Here is an 18,371-nt window from a genome sequence, read left to right on the forward strand (position 1 = left end):
ATTGTTGTGAAGAAGGCTTCAGGGCGCCCAAGAAAGTCCAGCAAGTGCCAGGACCGTCTCCTAAAATTGATTCAGCTGCGGGATCGGGGCACCACCAGTACAGAGCTTGCTTAGGAATAGCAGCAGGCAGGTGTGAGTGCATCTGCACGCACAATGAGATGAAGACTTTTGGACGATGGACTGGTGTCAAGAAGGGCAGCAAAGAATCCACTTCTCTCCAGGCAAAAAATCAGGGACAGACTGATATTCTGCAAAAGGTACAGGGAATGGACTGCTGAGGACTGGGGTAAAGTCATTTTCTCTGATGAATCCCCTTTCCGATTGTTTGGGGCATCTGGAAAAAAGCTTGTCCGGAGAAGACAAGGTGAGTGCTACCATCAGTCCTGTGTTATGCCAACAGTAAAGCATCCTGAGACCATTCATGTGTGGGGTTGCTTCTCAGCCAAGGTAGTGGGCTCACTCACAATTTTACCTAAGAACACAACGATGAACAAAGAATGGTACCAGCACATCCTCCAAGAGCAACTTCTCCCAAACATCCAAGAACAGTTTGGTGACAAACAATGCCTTTTCCAGCATGATGAAGCACGTTGCCATAAGGCAAAAGTGATAACTAAGTGGCTCGGGGAACAAAACTTCGATATTTTGGGTCCATGGCCAGGAAACTCCCCAGACCTTAATCCCATTGAGAATTTGTGGTCAATCCTCAAGAGGCGGGTGGACAAACAAAAACCCACAAATTCTGTTAAACTCCAAGTATTGATTATGCAAGAATGGGCTACCATCAGTCAGGATATGGCCCAGAAGTTAATTGACAGCATGCCAGGGCGGATTGCAGAGGTCTTGAAAAAGAAGGGTCAACACTGCAAAAATTGACTCTTTGCATCAACTTCATGTAATTGTCAATAAAAGCCTCGGACACTTATGAAATGCTTGTAATTATACTTCAATATTCCATGGTAACATCTGACACAAATATCTAAATACACTGAAGCAGCAAACTGTGTGGAAATTAATATTTGTGTCATTCTCTAAATTTTTGGCCACGACTATGTTAAGTCAGCTGTCATGACATGTCTAAATATAGTATCTTCGGGATAAGTCTGCTTTGCTTGAGTCATGACTGTGTAAAAAAAAAAAAAGTACTAAAACAATTTTTTTTTTTATTACAGTCCAGTGAAATTGCTAGGTGAGCTTGAGGTGTCCTGGACTGACCTTCTGTGCTTTGTAGAAGGGGTCTATGTCCTCCAGTGGTGTGTTAAGCATCTCCGTTGGGGCGTCTCCAAAGATCATGGGCAGACTCTTGCCGGCTTCCAGGTCTTTGCTGGGCTCCGACGGCCCATCACCTACGTACCCCTCTACTTCCGCGGCTATTCTCTTTTCCTCCATGAGCCTCTCGATCTCTGCCAGGGATTCCGGGGTGAAGCGGCGGAACGCATCAGCGCCTGTGGGAGGGAGCAGGGGTGCCATCTTCGCATTGCGAAGAGATACCACCACACCAGAATCTCTCTAGTCAAGAGTGAGCTATAGAAAGAGAAAGAGCGAGGGTGAGAGTCATCCACAGAATTAAATAGGACACATCTCTATGGAGTCATAGCCATAGCTGGTCCTCTCTAGAGCAGTGTTCTTCAATCATGATCCCGAGGACCCACAAGGTATGTATGCTTTTGTTCCTGCCCAGTGCTAACACACCTGATTTGAACTAAATTAGGTGATTAGTTGAATCAGGTGTGTAATTACTGGGCTGGAACAAAACACTGTGGGTCGCCAGGAGATGAACAACACTGTCCTGGAGTGAGAAGAGAAACAGAGGGAGGACTTTTACAGGAGGAAACCATGCAATAAGGGTATTTTTAGAGAAGGAGAGACAGTGAAAAGAGATACTTTCACACAAGGGTCTCTATATAGTGAGCCAGGATAAGAGGGAGAGACAAGATTGCAACACTCTGGTGTTTCTAGTCAAACCTGGGTTCATACACTATTTGAAATCATTTCAATGTTTTGAGTGTTTGCTTCAGCCAGCCAGGAGTGCCAGGGGGGCAGGGAAGGGGTTGGAACTTTTCCACCGGCTCTATTAGTTCCATTCCAACAGGCACGCTCAATCGAGCACAGTGAAAGTATTTGAAATGATTTCAAGTAGTATTCTGAACCTAGTTCAGTTTCTAGTGCACACTAGATACCCAGTCATTCACACTAGCAAAGTGTGGTGTATCGAACATTGGTTGTCTGCATGCCATAAAACGACAAAGGCTGCTGAGCTAAATCCTAGGTATTAGCTCAAAAATGTAACACAAATTGTAAAGTATCAGGCACGATTCCTCATCACACGATCGTGGTTCACCAACCCTCCTATGTTACACTTCACCACCTTTGACCTCCTCCTCTACAGAACAACCCCAGCAGCTGACAGGTATTAAGTGACCAAATCCAGGTCATCCCAACAATGCCACTGACCAGTTATTGAACCTGTGTCTGCGTGCCACACCACTGCATTAGCCGATTGAGCTAAAGCCTAGGAATTAGCTTGGGGAGTAAACGGTAGACTTCAGGCAAGGACATACCATCTCATTAGATTATGCTAGGGTAGACACACAGTGTGTGTATCAGCATGCCAGCCTTCTGTGAGAAAACCCACTTCTGTCTTTGTTACACTTCACCCCCCCCTTTGACCTCCTACTTCTCTCCGTAACAACCCCATTAGCTGACCAAATCCCAGTCACCCCACCAATGCCACTGATCAGCTATTGAACCTGGGTCGTCTGTGTGACACATGACTGTATTAGCTGCAGGGCTTAAGCCTATAGGCATAAGCTCAGGGAGTTAATGCAAGACTTTTAGATCTTAGGCAAATTTACTCATAACATGAGCATGTTTCACTGAACCACTTCCGTTACACTAGTATCGAACACATTAACTTCTCTTTGCTGCCTTAAAACATGCCATTGATGCCATTGCTATATTTGTGTAGATGTCACACAGTCTGGACATATATCTTATGCATACTCTCACAGTAGCAATTATTTCCATTATACCTTTGATTAACAGCACACAACCAGAACATCAAATCTGAAATGTTACCTAATGGGTAGGCCCATCCACATTTGGGATGATATCGTTGCTTGGGATACATGGTGCCAAGTCCTTTACCATTGGCATCGATACTTTTTGCAGTTGAGAAACAAGATTAATTACGCACTTACTTGTAAGTATCATGCTTATCTGTGTATATGTGCAGGGACATATGTGTGTATAAGTGTGTGCCTGTGTGTGAAAGAGTGCATGCAGTGCTTGACTTGGACTGAAATAGGTGCTGGTACTCATTTTGTGTGCCGATACTGTTTATATTTAGGTGCAGGAACCCCACAATACTTTTGAGCTAATATTCTATAAGAGGTGCAGGAACTCAAGCAGTAAAAAAAAATGTGAGCTGCCGGTACTCAGCTCCGGTGAGCTCCTGCCCAAATCGAGCACTGAGCATATGTGGTATATTTGTCTGCGACTTGGTAACGATCCCAGGCTTGAATGCCTTGATCTAGATCCAGTCCCCATAAAAATGGTTTACTGATCACATGAGCATGTTTCACTGAACCACCTCTGTTACAGTTTTATTCAACACATTAACTTCTCTTTGGTACCTTAAAACATGACACTGAGGCCATTGCTGTACTTATGTAGATGTCCCACAGTCTGGACATATATCTTATGCATACTCTCACAGTAGCAATTCTTTTCAGTATACCTTTCATTAACAGCACACAACCAGAACGTCAAATCTGAAATGTTGCCTAATGGGTAAGCCCATCCACATTTGGGATTAAATCATTGCTTGGGATCCATGGTGCCAAGTCCTTTACCATTGGCGTCGATACTCTTTGTAGTTGAGAAACCAAATACAAAGATTAGTTACATACTTACACACTTGTAAGTATCATGATTGTGTGTATATGTGCAGGGAGGTATGTGTGTATAAGCGTGAGCCCGTGTGGGAAAGAGTATTCTATTTAGGTGCAGGAACTCCACAATACTTTTGAGCTAATATTCTATAAGAGGTGAAGGAATTTAAGCAGTAAAAAATGTGAGGTGCTGGTACTCGGCTCCTGCCGTTAAGCACTGATTGTATGTACAGTATGTGGTACACTCTTAGAAACATGGGTTCCAAAAGGGTTCTTTGGCTGTCCCCATAGGATAACCTTTTTTGGTTCCAGGTAGAAGTATGTTGGGTTCCATGTAGAACCCTCTGTGGTAAGGATTTTACATGGAACCCAGAGAGTTCTACCTGGAACCAAAAAGGGTTCTTCAAATGGTTCTCCTGTGCAGACAGCCAAAGAACCCTTTCAGGCTCTATATAGCACCTTTTTTCTAATTGTGTGTGTGTCTGCGAGTTGGTAACGATCCCAGGCTTCATTGCCTTGATCTAGATCCAGTCTCAATGTAACCCCCACCCCCTCATATTACTTATTAACTTAGCAGACGGCCAGTATCCAGGCCAATTGGCATTGCTTACATGCTAGCACAACATCGTGTTCAGCGGCCAGTCTGCTTTTCTCTGGAGAAGCTAAGGTTAAAGAGCTACTGCACTTCCTGATTTGGCCTTGTTTTCCATCAATGGTCATTAGGAAATGCAAGCGGCCATGGCTGAGGGTAAATGAGAGTTGTCTAGGGGTGTGGTTTGACGTGCTTGTTTTTTGCCGTTCAAGCACAAAAAAACAAGGGCAGTAGTGAGTAGAGAAAGTTTAGCTAAGATAGCTTTGCCATGGAGAGAACGTTTTGAAGTTGAGGACTTCTCCCCTCCTGATTGACTCGCCATCTCAAGAGTTAGCGCTGACCCTGTGTTTAGCCAAGCTGACAGCAGCTAGCTAGCATAGCCGCAGCTGGCCATCCTATCTAGTTGATATTTCTGTCAAATCAGTTATGGCAAGATAGCAAGAGCCAGTGTCCGGAATGTGTTTCATGAGACAATCCTATAACACCTTGCTACGAAAGTAGCTTGCAAAGCAGTTTCATCCCGTCATGTAAATACATGTTACCATGTAAACTATATTAACAGCGTGTTGAAGGCCCGTTCTTGAGTCAGCTCAGCTGTCCTACAACACAATATTCTAACTGACTAGTTGTCTCGTCTCTCCTTATGTCCGCTGTTAGATCTTTCCCAGGGGACAAATCCCAGAACTACTAATATCCCTACAACAGGTGTAGGCTACATGTGAATATTGCACAAACATTGCCCAGCTTGAGTGTACTGTACATGCATTAATCAACAAAAACCAATGGGTGTTCATGTTACAAAAGCAAAAGATGTTATGCTGTAAATATCATATTGATGTGCATATAAAGATAGTGTGCCTACACTTACCTAGCAAATAAAAAAAGTTGTGTGTAGAGTACATTTTCAGCTGTCTAACCAGAACAGTATTCTATTTAGCCATATCTAAGGATTTGGCTATCTAACCACACACTGACATGCACAGCTCACTGGGTGATGAAGTCCCTTCCATCTATGTAATGTATTACAGGTTATGGATAGGTAAAGCCAGGTGGCAGGAGGGGTGGAGTACATGATACTCCAACCTGGATATGACAGATTTTGCCTCAACCAATGGGTCTAGCAATTCAATAACTACAGTACAGGCAGATGTGAGATGCAGGAGGATGGCGCACTCATACTACTCAGTAGGTAACTGACAATTCATCAGGCAGTATCCTACAGAGTAATATGAGAAGAGTTCAATTGCTGAACTTTTGTAGATATTCTAAACAAAGTATTTTGATAACATTCAAGTGTAACAGTTCCATGTAGAATAAACCTTACTTTACATAATACTGTAGAAGCAGTGTTCTGCTAGTACCAATAGATTATCTAATAACAAAAGACAATAAAAAGTAATGATGTCTTGTAAAAAATTTATGCTGAGTTGCAAGGTCAGAGGACTCCATCTGAAAAGCAACTCTTCTTCCCATCTGTAGAAAACCAAGGAAGAGTTGATGAGTGACACATTGAAAGGGTGATGTGATGTACTGTCTTATTAGTAATCACTGTTTGTTTGTCCCTTTTGTTTGTCCCTGATTGGCATGGCAGCGTAGATCAGCTCCAGGTCCCTCTCATCACAGATACTGGTCATGCAGAAGCCCGACTACGGCTCCTATATCCGACCCAGCTCCTATATCGCAGAGGGAGGGAGAGAAATACTGTCACCATACAGTCATGGAAGCCAACAGTAAATACACAGTTGAAATAGCCAATCAGAGATCCTGATTCACAAGGGACACGTGCCAGCATGGCACTGACTTGTTGGCATTACTCACTCTGGGCCTAATAGTCCATTGGAAGGGGGCAGCTTTCTTACGACGTACAGTACAAGACACACATATACACAGAGCACTGATTACATTATCAATGGTGGTTAGGTGAATTCCAGGACAGATAGTATTTTGACCATTGACCAGATCAAATGTGACCAACCTGATTCAAGTGTCCTCCATTACTCTCAAGCAGGACTGGTGTATGGCCACTGCCTCAGCCTTCTGTAACAGCTCCTGATATGGCAGGGGGGTTCCAACAACATTGCTGAACTACAAATCAACCAGGTCTTGTACGTAGCCTGTGGATGAAATCAAATATCATCACTCAATAAACATATAGTGAGAGAATAAAAAGTTATCGTTTGGAAGTAATTTATATGCTAATAGAAGGACTGCAACTACAGAAGAGATTCAGGCAGGTGAATCTGAGTGTTACTATGCAATCAGCTGTGTACGATGCTGAATGCTTGCTGATACGTTTTGTATTCGCTGACAGAGCCATATTTGTAGTAGACAAGTAACATAATTCATTTATTTTTGCCAAAGAAAATACAAACTTTTCGAGAACATGCCTGTTGTTTTTGGTTAAGCAGACGAAGCCCCCGAATGCTAGCTAGTTAGCTACCTAAACTTGCAAATCCGGGTTAGTTATCATATCTTTGTCTGAGTTGAAATTACTTGGCTAGTGTTAGCTAGATTTGAAACATTATCGAAAGTAAGCTGTCTACATCATATGATTAGCTAGCAAGCTAGTATCCAAGTGCCTGCCCTGTATTGACCCTAAATGTCAATGGGCTACAGTTAGCTTTTGTTAGCAAGGTAGCTAGCTAATGTGAGCTATGCACAATTTTCCTCTGACATGCTACATCGCATTAGCTTCATGTATTTAGCTAGCTACAGTAGCATTCCCCTTTCATCTGTGGCATTTAGCTAGCCTGGTTCGCTAGCATCATCAAATAATGTTGAATAACCAAAAGTAGCTACTAGCTAACTAGCACCAATTATCTAACTTAGCTAACGTACTCACCAACACCAGTGCAGTGGTTTGACGGTAGACAGGCAGCAGAAGTGACCGTGTCGAATGTAATCCACTCCTGGCAATATTGTTGAAATGTATTTGAAGTTTGCACCAACTTTATGGAAGCCCATTTTCACTCATAATTGCAGAGCGAAATGTGCGTTCCACCCATATGCAGCCTTGACAACACATGTCCACATGGCAGCTGGATGCGGACTACAACGTGTTTTCTCTGCAATTTGGCATAATTGGCAAAAGTGGGCATGATCATAATCCATACCCAACCATCCAGTAAATCGTGATGAATTCAATTACAAAACTATGTTTTGGACGAGACTGACTTTATGACCATAATTATCCTATTTGCACTTTGTAATACATTTTGACACTATAATATTGTAACGACCCTGGGTTTATAAACGCGGAGGGGCACAGCTTTTGGGGCACAGTCGATAATTGGGGCACAGTCGATAGCGCGCTGGACTTCGGGCCTGAAGTTCGAGGGTTCTGCGGCATATCGATAAGTCATTTAAAACCCCAGAAGGGGCAGTTGACCTTTAAGTTCCTGATAGGACCAGTAATATGTTCATTTGTTTCTCAACCGTCTATGAACGTTAAAAAAAGGATATTAGATGATATGGATTTAAACTAATTCAACCAACCGAAAACTATTCAGTCAGGTGTTACTTCCCCCCCATCAATATACAGTATATACACTGAGTATACAAAATGTTAGGAACACCTTTCCAATTTTAAGTTGTACTTTAATTATTTGGTCTGTTGTGCATGGGTATGAAGGCTCAGTGTTTGTTGTTTCCATTTCATGCCTAAATTAGCTAATCTTGTCTGCAAAAACGTGTATTAGGACATGTTTGCGATTAGCCCACTATGCTGTTTTGGGATAGCATATGAACCACAGTCGATATCTTAATATACACAGGCAGCTAGGAAAGCAAAGGCTAGCTTTTTCAAACAGAAATTTGGATCTTGTAGCACAAACTTCGAAAAGTTCTGGGACACTAAAGTCCATGGAGAATAAGAGCACCTCCTCCCAGCTGCCCACTGCACTGAGGCTAGGAAACACTGTCACCACCGATAAATCCATGATAAATGAGAATTTCAATAAGCATTTTTCCAAGGCTGGCCATGCTTTCCACCTGGCTACCCCTACCCCGGTCAACAGCTCTGCACCCCCCACAGCAACTTGCCCAAGCCTCCCACATTTCTCCTTCACCCAAATCCAGATAGCTGATGTTCTGAAAGAGCTGCAAAATCTGGATCCCTACAAATCAGCTGGGCTAGACAATCTGGACTCTCTCTTTCTAAAAATATCCACCACAATTGTTGAAACCCCTATTACTTGCCTGTTCAACCTCTCTTTCGTATCGTCTGAGATCCCCAAAGATTGGAAAGCTGCCACGGTCTTTTGAATCCCACCATACCTTCTCCGCTATGCAATCTGGTTTCCGAGCTGGTCATGGGTGCACCTCAGCCAAGCTCAAGGTCCTAAACGATATCATAACTGCCATCGATAAAAGCCAATACTGAGCAGCTGTATTCATCGACCTGGCCAAGGCTTTCGACTTTGTCAATCACCAAATTCTTATCGGCAGACTCAACAGCCTTGGTTTCTCAAATGACTGCCTCGCCTGGTTCATCAACCACTTCGCAAACAGAGTTCAGTGTGTCAAATCGGAGTCTCTATGGGGGTGCCACAGGGTTCAATTCTCGGGCCGACTGTTTTCTCTGTATACATCAATGATGTCGCTCTTACTGTTGGTGATTCTCTGATCCACCTCTACGCAGACGACACCATTCTGTATACTTATAGCCCTTCTTTGGACACTATTAACTAACCTCCAGATGAGCTTCAATGCCCTGCAACTCTCCTTCCATGGCCTCCAACTGCTCTTAAATGAAAGTAAAACTAAATGCATGCTCTTCAACCGATCGCTGCCTTCACCTGCCCACCCGTCTAGCATCAATACTCTGGACGGTTCTGACTTAGAATATGTGGGCAACTACAAATACCAAGGTGTCTGGCTAGAGTGTAAACTCACATTAACTACTTATGGCTGCAGGGGCAGTATTGAGTAGCTTGGATGAAAGGTGCCCAGAGTAAACGGCCTGCTCCTCAGTCCCAATTGCTAATATATGCATATTATTATTATTATTGGATAGAGAACACTCAAGTTTGTAAAACCATTTGAATGAGGTCTGTGAGTATAACATAACTCATTTGGCAGGCAAAATCTGAGAAGAAATCCAAACAGGAAGTGGGAAATCTGAGGTTGGTCGAATTTTAACCCGGCCCCTATTGAATACACAGTGGGATATGGATAAAGTTGCACTTCCTAGGGCTTCCAGTAGATGTCAACCGTCTTTAGAAACTTGAATGAGATTTCTACTGTGTTGTGGAGCCGGATGGGAGCTGTTTGAGTCAGTGGTCTGGCAGAGAGCCAGATCCTGGTCATGCGCATTTCACATGATAGCGACCTGCGTTCCATGGCTTCTCTACAGACATAGGAATTCTCCGGTTGGAACTTTATTGAAGATTTATGATAACAACATCCTAAAGATTGATTCTATATTTAGTTTGAAAAGTTATATTACAGGTCGAAGAAACTTGTCAAAGTTTTCGTCTGACGTCGGATGGTCCTGCACGAGCGTTTGGATTTGTGTACTAAACGCGCTAACAAAAGTAGCTACTTGGACATAAATAATGGACATTATCGAACAAATCAAGCATTTATTGTGGAATTAGGATTCCTGTGAGTGCATTCTGATGAAGATCGTCAAAGGTAAGGGAATATTTATAATGTGATTTCTGATTTCTGTTGACTCCAACATGGTGGATAATTACATTTTTTGTCTGAGCGCTCTCTCAGATCATTGCATGGCTTGCTTTTCAGTAAAGTTTTTAAAAAAATCTGACACAGCATTTGCATTAAGGAGAGGTATATCTATATTTCCATGTCTAACAATTGTATTTATCGACATTTATAATGAGTATTTCTGTAAAATGATGTGGCTCTCTGCAATATCACCGGATGTTTTTGGAACTAGTGAACGTAACACGCCAATGTATACTGAGATTTTTTAAATATAAATATGAACTTTATCAAACAAAACATACATGTATTGTGTACCATGAAGTTCTATGAGTGTCATCTGATGAAGATCATCAAAGGTTCGGGATTCATTTTATCTCTGCTTTTTGTGACTCCTCTCTTTGGCTGGAAAAATGGCTGAATTTGTCTGTGAGTTGATGGTGACCTAACATAATCGTTTGTGGTGCTTTCGCTGTAAAGCGTATTTGAAATCGGACACTGTGGTGGGATTAACAACAGGATTACCTTTAAAACGGTATAAGATACATGTATGGTTGAGGAATTTTAATTATGAGATTTCTGTTGTTTTGAATTTGGCGCCTTGCACTTTCACTGGCTGTTGTCATATAGATCCTGTTAACGGGATTGCAGTCCTAAATTAAGCATCTCCAATCCAAAATTAAATCTAGTATCGGCTTCCTGTTTTGCAACAAAGCATCCTTCACTCATGCTGCCAAACTTACTATCCTACCCATCCTTGACTTTGGCGATGTCATTTACAAAATAGCCTCCAACCCTCTACTCAGCAAATCGGATGCAGTCTATCACAGTGCCATCCGTTTTGCACACCAAAGCCCTACTGTGCCTTGCGAAAGTATTCGGCCCCCTTGAACTTTGCGACCTTTTGCCACATTTCAGGCTTCAAACATAAAGATATAAAATTGTATTTTTTTGTGAAGAATCAACAACAAGTGGGACACAATCATGAAGTGGAACGACATTTATTGGATATTTTCAAACTGAAAAATTGGGCGTGCAAAATTATTCAGCCCCTTTACTTTCAGTGCAGCAAACTCTCTCCAGAAGTTCAGTGAGGATCTCTGAATGATCCAATGTTGACCTAAATGACTAATGATGATAAATACAATCCACCTGTGTGTAATCAAATCTCTGTATAAATGCACCTGCACTGTGATAGTCTCAGAGGTCCATTAAAAGAGCAGAGAGCATCATGAAGAACAAGGAACACACCAGGCAGGTCCGAGATACTGTTGTGAAGAAGTTTAAAGCTGGATTTGGATACAAAAATATTTCCCAAGCTTTAAACATCCAAAGGAGCACTGTGCAAGCGATAATATTGAAATGGAAGGAGTATCAGACCACTGCAAATCTACCAAGACCTGGCCATCCCTCTAAACTTTCAGCTCATACAAAGGAGAAGACTGATCGGAGATGCAGCCAAGAGGCCCATGATCACTCTGGATGAACTGCAGAGATCTACAGCTGAGGTGGGAGACTCTGTCCATAGGACAACAATCAGTCGTATATTGCACAAATCTGGCCTTTATTGAAGAGTGGCAAGAAGAAAGCCATTTCTTAAAGATATCCATAAAAAGTGTTGTTTAAAGTTTGCCACAAGCCACCTGGGAGACACACCAAACATGTGGAAGAAGGTGCTCTGGTCAGATGAAACCAAAATTGAACTTTTTGGCAACAATGCAAAACGTTATGTTTGGCATAAAAGCAACACAGCTCATCACCCTGAACACACCATCCCCACTGTCAAACATGGTGGTGGCAGCATCATGGTTTGGGCCTGCTTTTCTTCAGCAGGGACAGGGAAGATGGTTTAAATTGATGGGAAGATGGATGGAGCCAAATACAGGACCATTCTGGAAGAAAACCTGATGGAGTCTGCAAAAGACCTGAGAATGGGACGGAGATATGTCTTCCAACATGACAATGATCCAAAACATAAAGCAAAATCTACAATGGAATGGTTCAAAAATAAACATATCCAGGTGTTAGAATGGCCAAGTCAAAGTCCAGACCTGAATCCAATCGAGAATCTGTGGAAAGAACTGAAAACTGCTGTTCACAAATGCTCTCCATCCAACCTCACTGAGCTCGAGCTGTTTTACAAGGAGGAATGGGAAAAAATTTCAGTCTCTCGATGTGCAAAACTGATAGAGACATACCCCAAGCGACTTACAACTGTAATCGCAGCAAAAGGTGGCGCTACAAAGTATTAACTTAAGGGGGCTGAATAATTTTGCACGCCCAATTTTTCAGTTTTTGATTTGTTAAAAAAGTTTGAAATATCCAATAAATGTTGTTCCACTTCATGATTGTGTGTCTCTTGTTGTTGATTCTTCACAAAAAAATACAGTTTTATATCTTTATGTTTGAAGCCTGAAATGTGGCAAAAGGTCGCAAAGTTTAAGGGGGCCGAATACTTTCGCAAGGCACTGTATATACTACCCACCACTGCGACCTGTATGCTCTCGTTGGCTCCAGGTCATCTATAAATCTTTGCTAGGTAAAGCCCCGCCTAATCTCAGCTCACTGGTTACCATAGCAGCACGCGCCAATTCCTCCTTTGGACGCATTTCCTTCCAGTTCTCTTCCGCCAATGACTGGAACGAATTGCAAAAATCACTGAAGCTGGAGACTCATATCTCCATCACTAACTTTAAGCATCAGAACAGCTTACAGATCATTGCACCTGTACATTGCCCATTTGTAAATAGTCCACCCAACTACTTCATCCCCATATTGTTTTTTTGCTCCTTTGCACCCCAGTATCCCTCCAGAGTTCCTCTGTGGAGAAGGGAGAACCTTCCAGAAGGACAACCATCTCTGCAGCACTCCACCAACCAGGCCTTTATTAGGCACTCTTCAGTAAAAGGCACATGACAGCCCACTAACATGCTGACCAGACCGAACACGTCGTGTGCATTGCAAAATAAATGTAGAAATCCATGTTATTCAATTATTGCACCCACACTGCTTGCGCGCGCCAACGAGCATCTGCGTTGCCAAGGGCTAAAATAGAAGTCATTCCTATTTCTGACACAGATCGCGCTGCAAGTCCTGCCTCTCCCATCTCCTCATTGGTTTACAAAAGCAGGTACCCACGTGCCATCTCATTGCAGGTACCCACGTGCCATCTCCTCATTGGTTACACCCACGGGGGTGATTGAAAGATGAACTGTTTTGCCGGTCGTCGTGGTACTACTATGAAAGTTTAGATGCCAATCACCATATAAGTTCAAAGATGAAACCGCCTGGAGAGAGGAGAGAGAACTAGAAACGATTCGGTTGACCATTTCATGTGTGGATTAATTGTCGGAGTAGTAGATTAGACCTTGTGCATTTCAGGTAAAATAACACCTCAATGTTTATATCCCAGGACAAAATAACTAGCAACAGCAAGCTAGCTAAATAGGACAAATTCGCTAGCAGTGCTGCTAGCTAGCTAAATTGCCATACATGTTTGGTTCAGAGTTTGTTTTGATATTTTAACCTGCGTGTCGTGATTGCGTTTGTTGTAGGGGGACAAAATACATGTATGCACAATGGTGCACGCATGCAGTCGGTTTGGGTTCCGTGTTAGAGTTTGCCAAAAGGCACCGAAAGGACTCTGACCTTGAGAAATTCTCTGGTCTGATGAAATCGAGATTGAACTCTTTGGCCTGAATGCCAAGGGTCACATCTGGAGGAAACCTGGCACCATCCCTACGGTGAAGCATGGTGGTGGCAGCATCATGTTGTGGGGATGTTTTTCAGCGGCAGGGACTGAGAGACTAGTCACGATTGAGAGAAAGATGAACTGAGAAAAGTACAGAGAGATCTTTGATGAAAATCTGTTCCAGAGTGCTCAGGACCACAGACTGGGGCGAAGGTTCATCTTCAAACAGGACAAGGACCCAAAGAACACAGCAAAGACAATGCAGCAGTGGCTTCGAACAAGTCTCTGAATGTCCTTCAGTGGCCAAGCTAGAGCCCGGACTTGAACTCGATCGAACATCTCTAGAGAGACCTGAAAATAGCTGTACAGCGACGTTCCCCATCCAACCTAACAGAGCTTGAGTGGAGTGGGAGAATGGGAGAAACTCCCATTGTGTGCCAAGCTTGTAGTGTCATAGCCAAGAAAACTCAAGGCTGTAATCCCTGCCAAAGGTGCTTTAAAGTACTAAGTGTACGGTCTGAATACTTATGTAAATGTGATATTTCCTTTTTTACATTTTTTTTATACATTTGTAATTTTTTCTAAAAACTAGTTTTTGCTATGTCATTATTGGGTATTGTGTGCCGATTAATGATGGAAAAAGGCAATTTAATCAATTTTAGAATAAGGTTGTAATGTAAAAATTGTTGAAAAAAATCAATGGGTCTTGAATACTTTTCGAATGCACTGTATATATATATATTTACAGTACCAGTCAAAAGTTTGGACACACCTGCTCATTCAAGGGTTTTTCTTTATTTTTACTATTTTCTACATCGTAGTAGAATAGTGAAGACAAACTATGAAATAACACATATGGAATCATGCACTAACCCAAAAAGTGTCAAACAAATTAAAATATATTTTATGTTTGAGATTCTTCAAAGTTGGCACCCTTTGCCTAAATAACAGCTTTGCAGACTCTTGGCATTCTCTCAACCAGCTTCAAATTGGCTCAACCAGAGGTAGTCATCTGGAATGCATTTTATTTCCTCCTTAATGCGTTTGAGCCAATCATACAGAAGATAGCCCTATTTGGTAAAAGACCAAGTCCATATGTGACCGACAAGCTCAAAATTTGAAATTGTGTTTTTTTACATTGAATAAAAGTAGAGACAGAGCTACAAAATGGTATATCATACACTACAGTTGAGTTGATAAACTTACAGACTCACTTTTGAGCCCTTCTTTTTTTACACCCATTCAGTATCATTCACACCCTCTTAAGCTTTAGCACCACCCATCTCTTTAAGGGTTGATACAAATGTACTAACAACAGCAGTCAAGTTGCAAGTTGCAACTTGCAAGCTACTTCCAGTCATCTAAGTGAGAGAGAACAACACACTGAACATTACTCACCCTAGCAGAGCTAGTTAGGCTTTCATGTTATCCAGAGTGTTGGTGACTCAGATTGTCTTTTCGTAAATTCAGAGCGTTTCGCGTTCAGAGCACACACCAACGCTCTGGCCGATGAGTTTACTGAAACCAGCCATATTCAATGGGTGTTGAACATTCGCAAATTCAGCAGTTTTTCTGCGGTCCCTGGCACACTCAGACGAGAGTGCTCTGAAATCTGAGTAGATGGCCAAACTGAATTTATGACCGCAATGGTTACTTGCCCCGAAATGGTTACTTGCATAGTGGAGTCTTTTGTTAAGACATATAGCTAGCTAGCTACTCATGACGATACTACCCTGCCTGAATCTGCAGGTAGCTAACCAACCAAGTTCAAAGTTAGCTAGCTAACATTAGGCTCTAGCTAGCCAAGCACATAGCTCTGAGATACAAATAATAAGATCATACATGTAACGTTAGCTAGCGAGTCAGCCAGCTAACATTAGTTAGCTAGCTAGGTAAACAATGAACCATAATCACAACTTATGACGTTACTACCCTTCATGAATCTGCAGGTAGCTAACCAACCAGGTTCAATGTTAGCTAGCTAAAATTAGGTTATAGCTAGCCAAGCAAATGGCTCTTTCTGTCAAAATTAGAAATGTGTAATATCTGAAAATGTAGCTAGCCAGACTTTCTTACCCATATACACCACTCATGGTTGGACGCATCTCCTTTCGGATGCCATGGTTTTTCTTAGGTTTGAAGAGGTAATCCAGAGAGGTGTTTTCTCCATCTCCTTAGCCATCATACTCTAATTCCACTGATTTCAAAACTCAGTCCTCCAGAAAGTGGAGAGCAACACTTATGCAATTTTATTACACAATACATAATTTTTTTAGACAGAATTACCTAGACATCATGACCAGCTCAAATAGACAGAAGCATGCTATATGGCAGACCAAACCAAACTCATCTCTCAGCATGTCCAGCCAACTCCTTCTCTCAGCCAATCATGGCTAGCGGGAAGTTGCCCCTTTTTCTTTGGCTAAACCAACTAGGCTCATAATTTAACATTTTTTTTGTATTTACAGATGGCATACAAGTTTGTTGTTAAGGCAACGTTCACTTTCAAACGGCTCCCCTGTGAAGTAGTGACCCACGACATACGCCTAGTTTCCTGAAACGGGTCACATATTATGGCAAGAACAGCTCAAATAAGCAAAGAGAAATAGCAGTCCATCATTACTTTAAGACAAAGGTCACAGAATACAGAACATTTCAAGAACTTTCAATCGCTATGATGAAACTGGCTCTCATGAGGACCGCCACAGGAAAGGAAGACCCAGAGTTACATCTGGTGCAGAGGTAAGTTCATTAGAGTTAACTACACCTAAGATTGCAGCCCAAATAAATGCTTCACAGAGTTCGAGTAAGAGACACATCTCAACATCAACTGTTCAGAAGAGACTGCATGAATCAGGCCTTGATGGTTGAATTGCTGCAAATAAAGCACTACTAAAAGGACACCAATTAGAATAAGAGACTTTCTTGGACCAAGAAACACGAGCATTGAACATTAGACCAGTGGAAATCTGTCTTTTGGTCTGATGAGTCCAAATTTGAGATTTTTGGTTCCAACCGCCATGTCTTTGTGAGACACAGAGTAGGTGAACAGATGCTCTACGCATGTGTGATGGTGTGGGGGTGCTTTGCTGGTGACACTGTTGTGATTTATTTAGAATTCAAGGCACACTTAACCAGCATGGCTACCACAGCATTCTGCAGCGATGCAGCATCCCACCTTGTTTACGCTTAGTGGACTATCATTTATTTCCCAACAGGACAATGACCCAAAACACATCTCCAGGCTGTGTATATGCTATTTGACCAAGGAGAGAGATGGAGTGCTGCATTAGATGACCTTGCCTCCACAATCACCCGACCTCAACCCAATTGAGATAGTCTGGGATGAGTTGGACCGCAAAGTGAAGGAAAGGCAGCCAACAATTGCTTAGTATATGTGGGAACTCCTGCAAGACTGTTGGAAAAGCATTTCTCATGAAGATGGTTGAGAGAATGCCAAGAGTGTGCAAAGCTGTCATCAAGGAAAAGGGTGGCTACTTTGAAGAATCTAAACTATAAAATATATTTGGATTTGTTCAACAAAAAAAAGTAGGTTACTACATGATTCCATATATGTCATTTCATAGTTTTGATGTCTTCACATTTATTATACAATGTAGAAAATAGTAAGTAGTGGCTTTATTTACATCATCCGCCTTATCATGGATTGATAATTACTTATCTATTAGAACACAGATGTTTTTCTTTATTGGAAGCCTCTCTAATGAAAATTAATTTGAGTGTGGAGTACCGCAGGGTAGCCGGCTTGGGCCATTATTGTTTTCTGTTTTTACTAATGACCCTCCACTGACCTTGAATAAAGTCTGTGTATCTATGTACGCTGGTGACTCAACAGTATACACATCAGCTACAACAGTAAAATAAATAACTGACACCCTTAAAATAGAGTTCCAGTCAGTTATAGGAGTGGTAAATAGCAATAGGCTGGTGCTAAATATTCAAAAACTAAAATCATTGTTTTTGGGACAAATCACTTGCTCAACCCTAAACCTCATCTAGATCTATCATTGAATAATGTGGCGATTGGGACTACACTGTTGTGTGTAACTCTAGATAGGAAGCTGTCATGGCCAAAACATATAGACTCAATGGTTGCTAAAATGGGAAGAGGTATGTCCATGATAAGGCATTGCTCTGCTTTCTTGACATCTAAATCAACCACACAGGTCCTACATGCCCTAGTTTTGTCACACCTAGTCTACTGCCCAGTTGTGTGGTCAGGTGCGGCAAAGAAGAACATAGGCAAATTGCAGTTGGTCCAGAACAGAACAGGCACGTATTGCACTTAGATGTACACGGAGAGCGAATGTCAATAACATGCATGTCAATCTCTCCTGGCTCAAAGTTGAGGAGAGATTGACCGCATCGCTATTGGTCTTTCTGCGAGGTGTTGAAGGCACCAAACTTTGTTCAAGCACTTGGCACATTGTTCGGACACTCATCGGTACCACACAGACATGCAACCAGAGGTCTCTTCACATTCCCCAGGTCCAGATCAGAGGCTGGGAAA

General features: G+C 42.2%; 1 protein-coding gene across 1 annotated transcript in view; it reads right to left on the reverse strand.

Annotated features, from left to right (window-relative positions):
- The window catches only part of scn4aa (sodium channel, voltage-gated, type IV, alpha, a), an 84,228-nt gene that overhangs the window by 40,763 nt on the left and 25,094 nt on the right, over positions 1-18,371 (reverse strand). Inside the window, exon 2 of the mRNA XM_046369241.1 lies at positions 1,216-1,524. Coding sequence (XP_046225197.1) covers positions 1,216-1,470 — 255 coding nt within the window. The 5' untranslated portion in view covers positions 1,471-1,524. The remainder of the gene's footprint in view (positions 1-1,215; positions 1,525-18,371) is intronic.

Source organism: Oncorhynchus gorbuscha, linkage group LG11 (assembly GCF_021184085.1).
Source record: "Oncorhynchus gorbuscha isolate QuinsamMale2020 ecotype Even-year linkage group LG11, OgorEven_v1.0, whole genome shotgun sequence".
In the NCBI taxonomy this organism is placed as follows: Eukaryota; Metazoa; Chordata; class Actinopteri; order Salmoniformes; family Salmonidae; genus Oncorhynchus; species Oncorhynchus gorbuscha.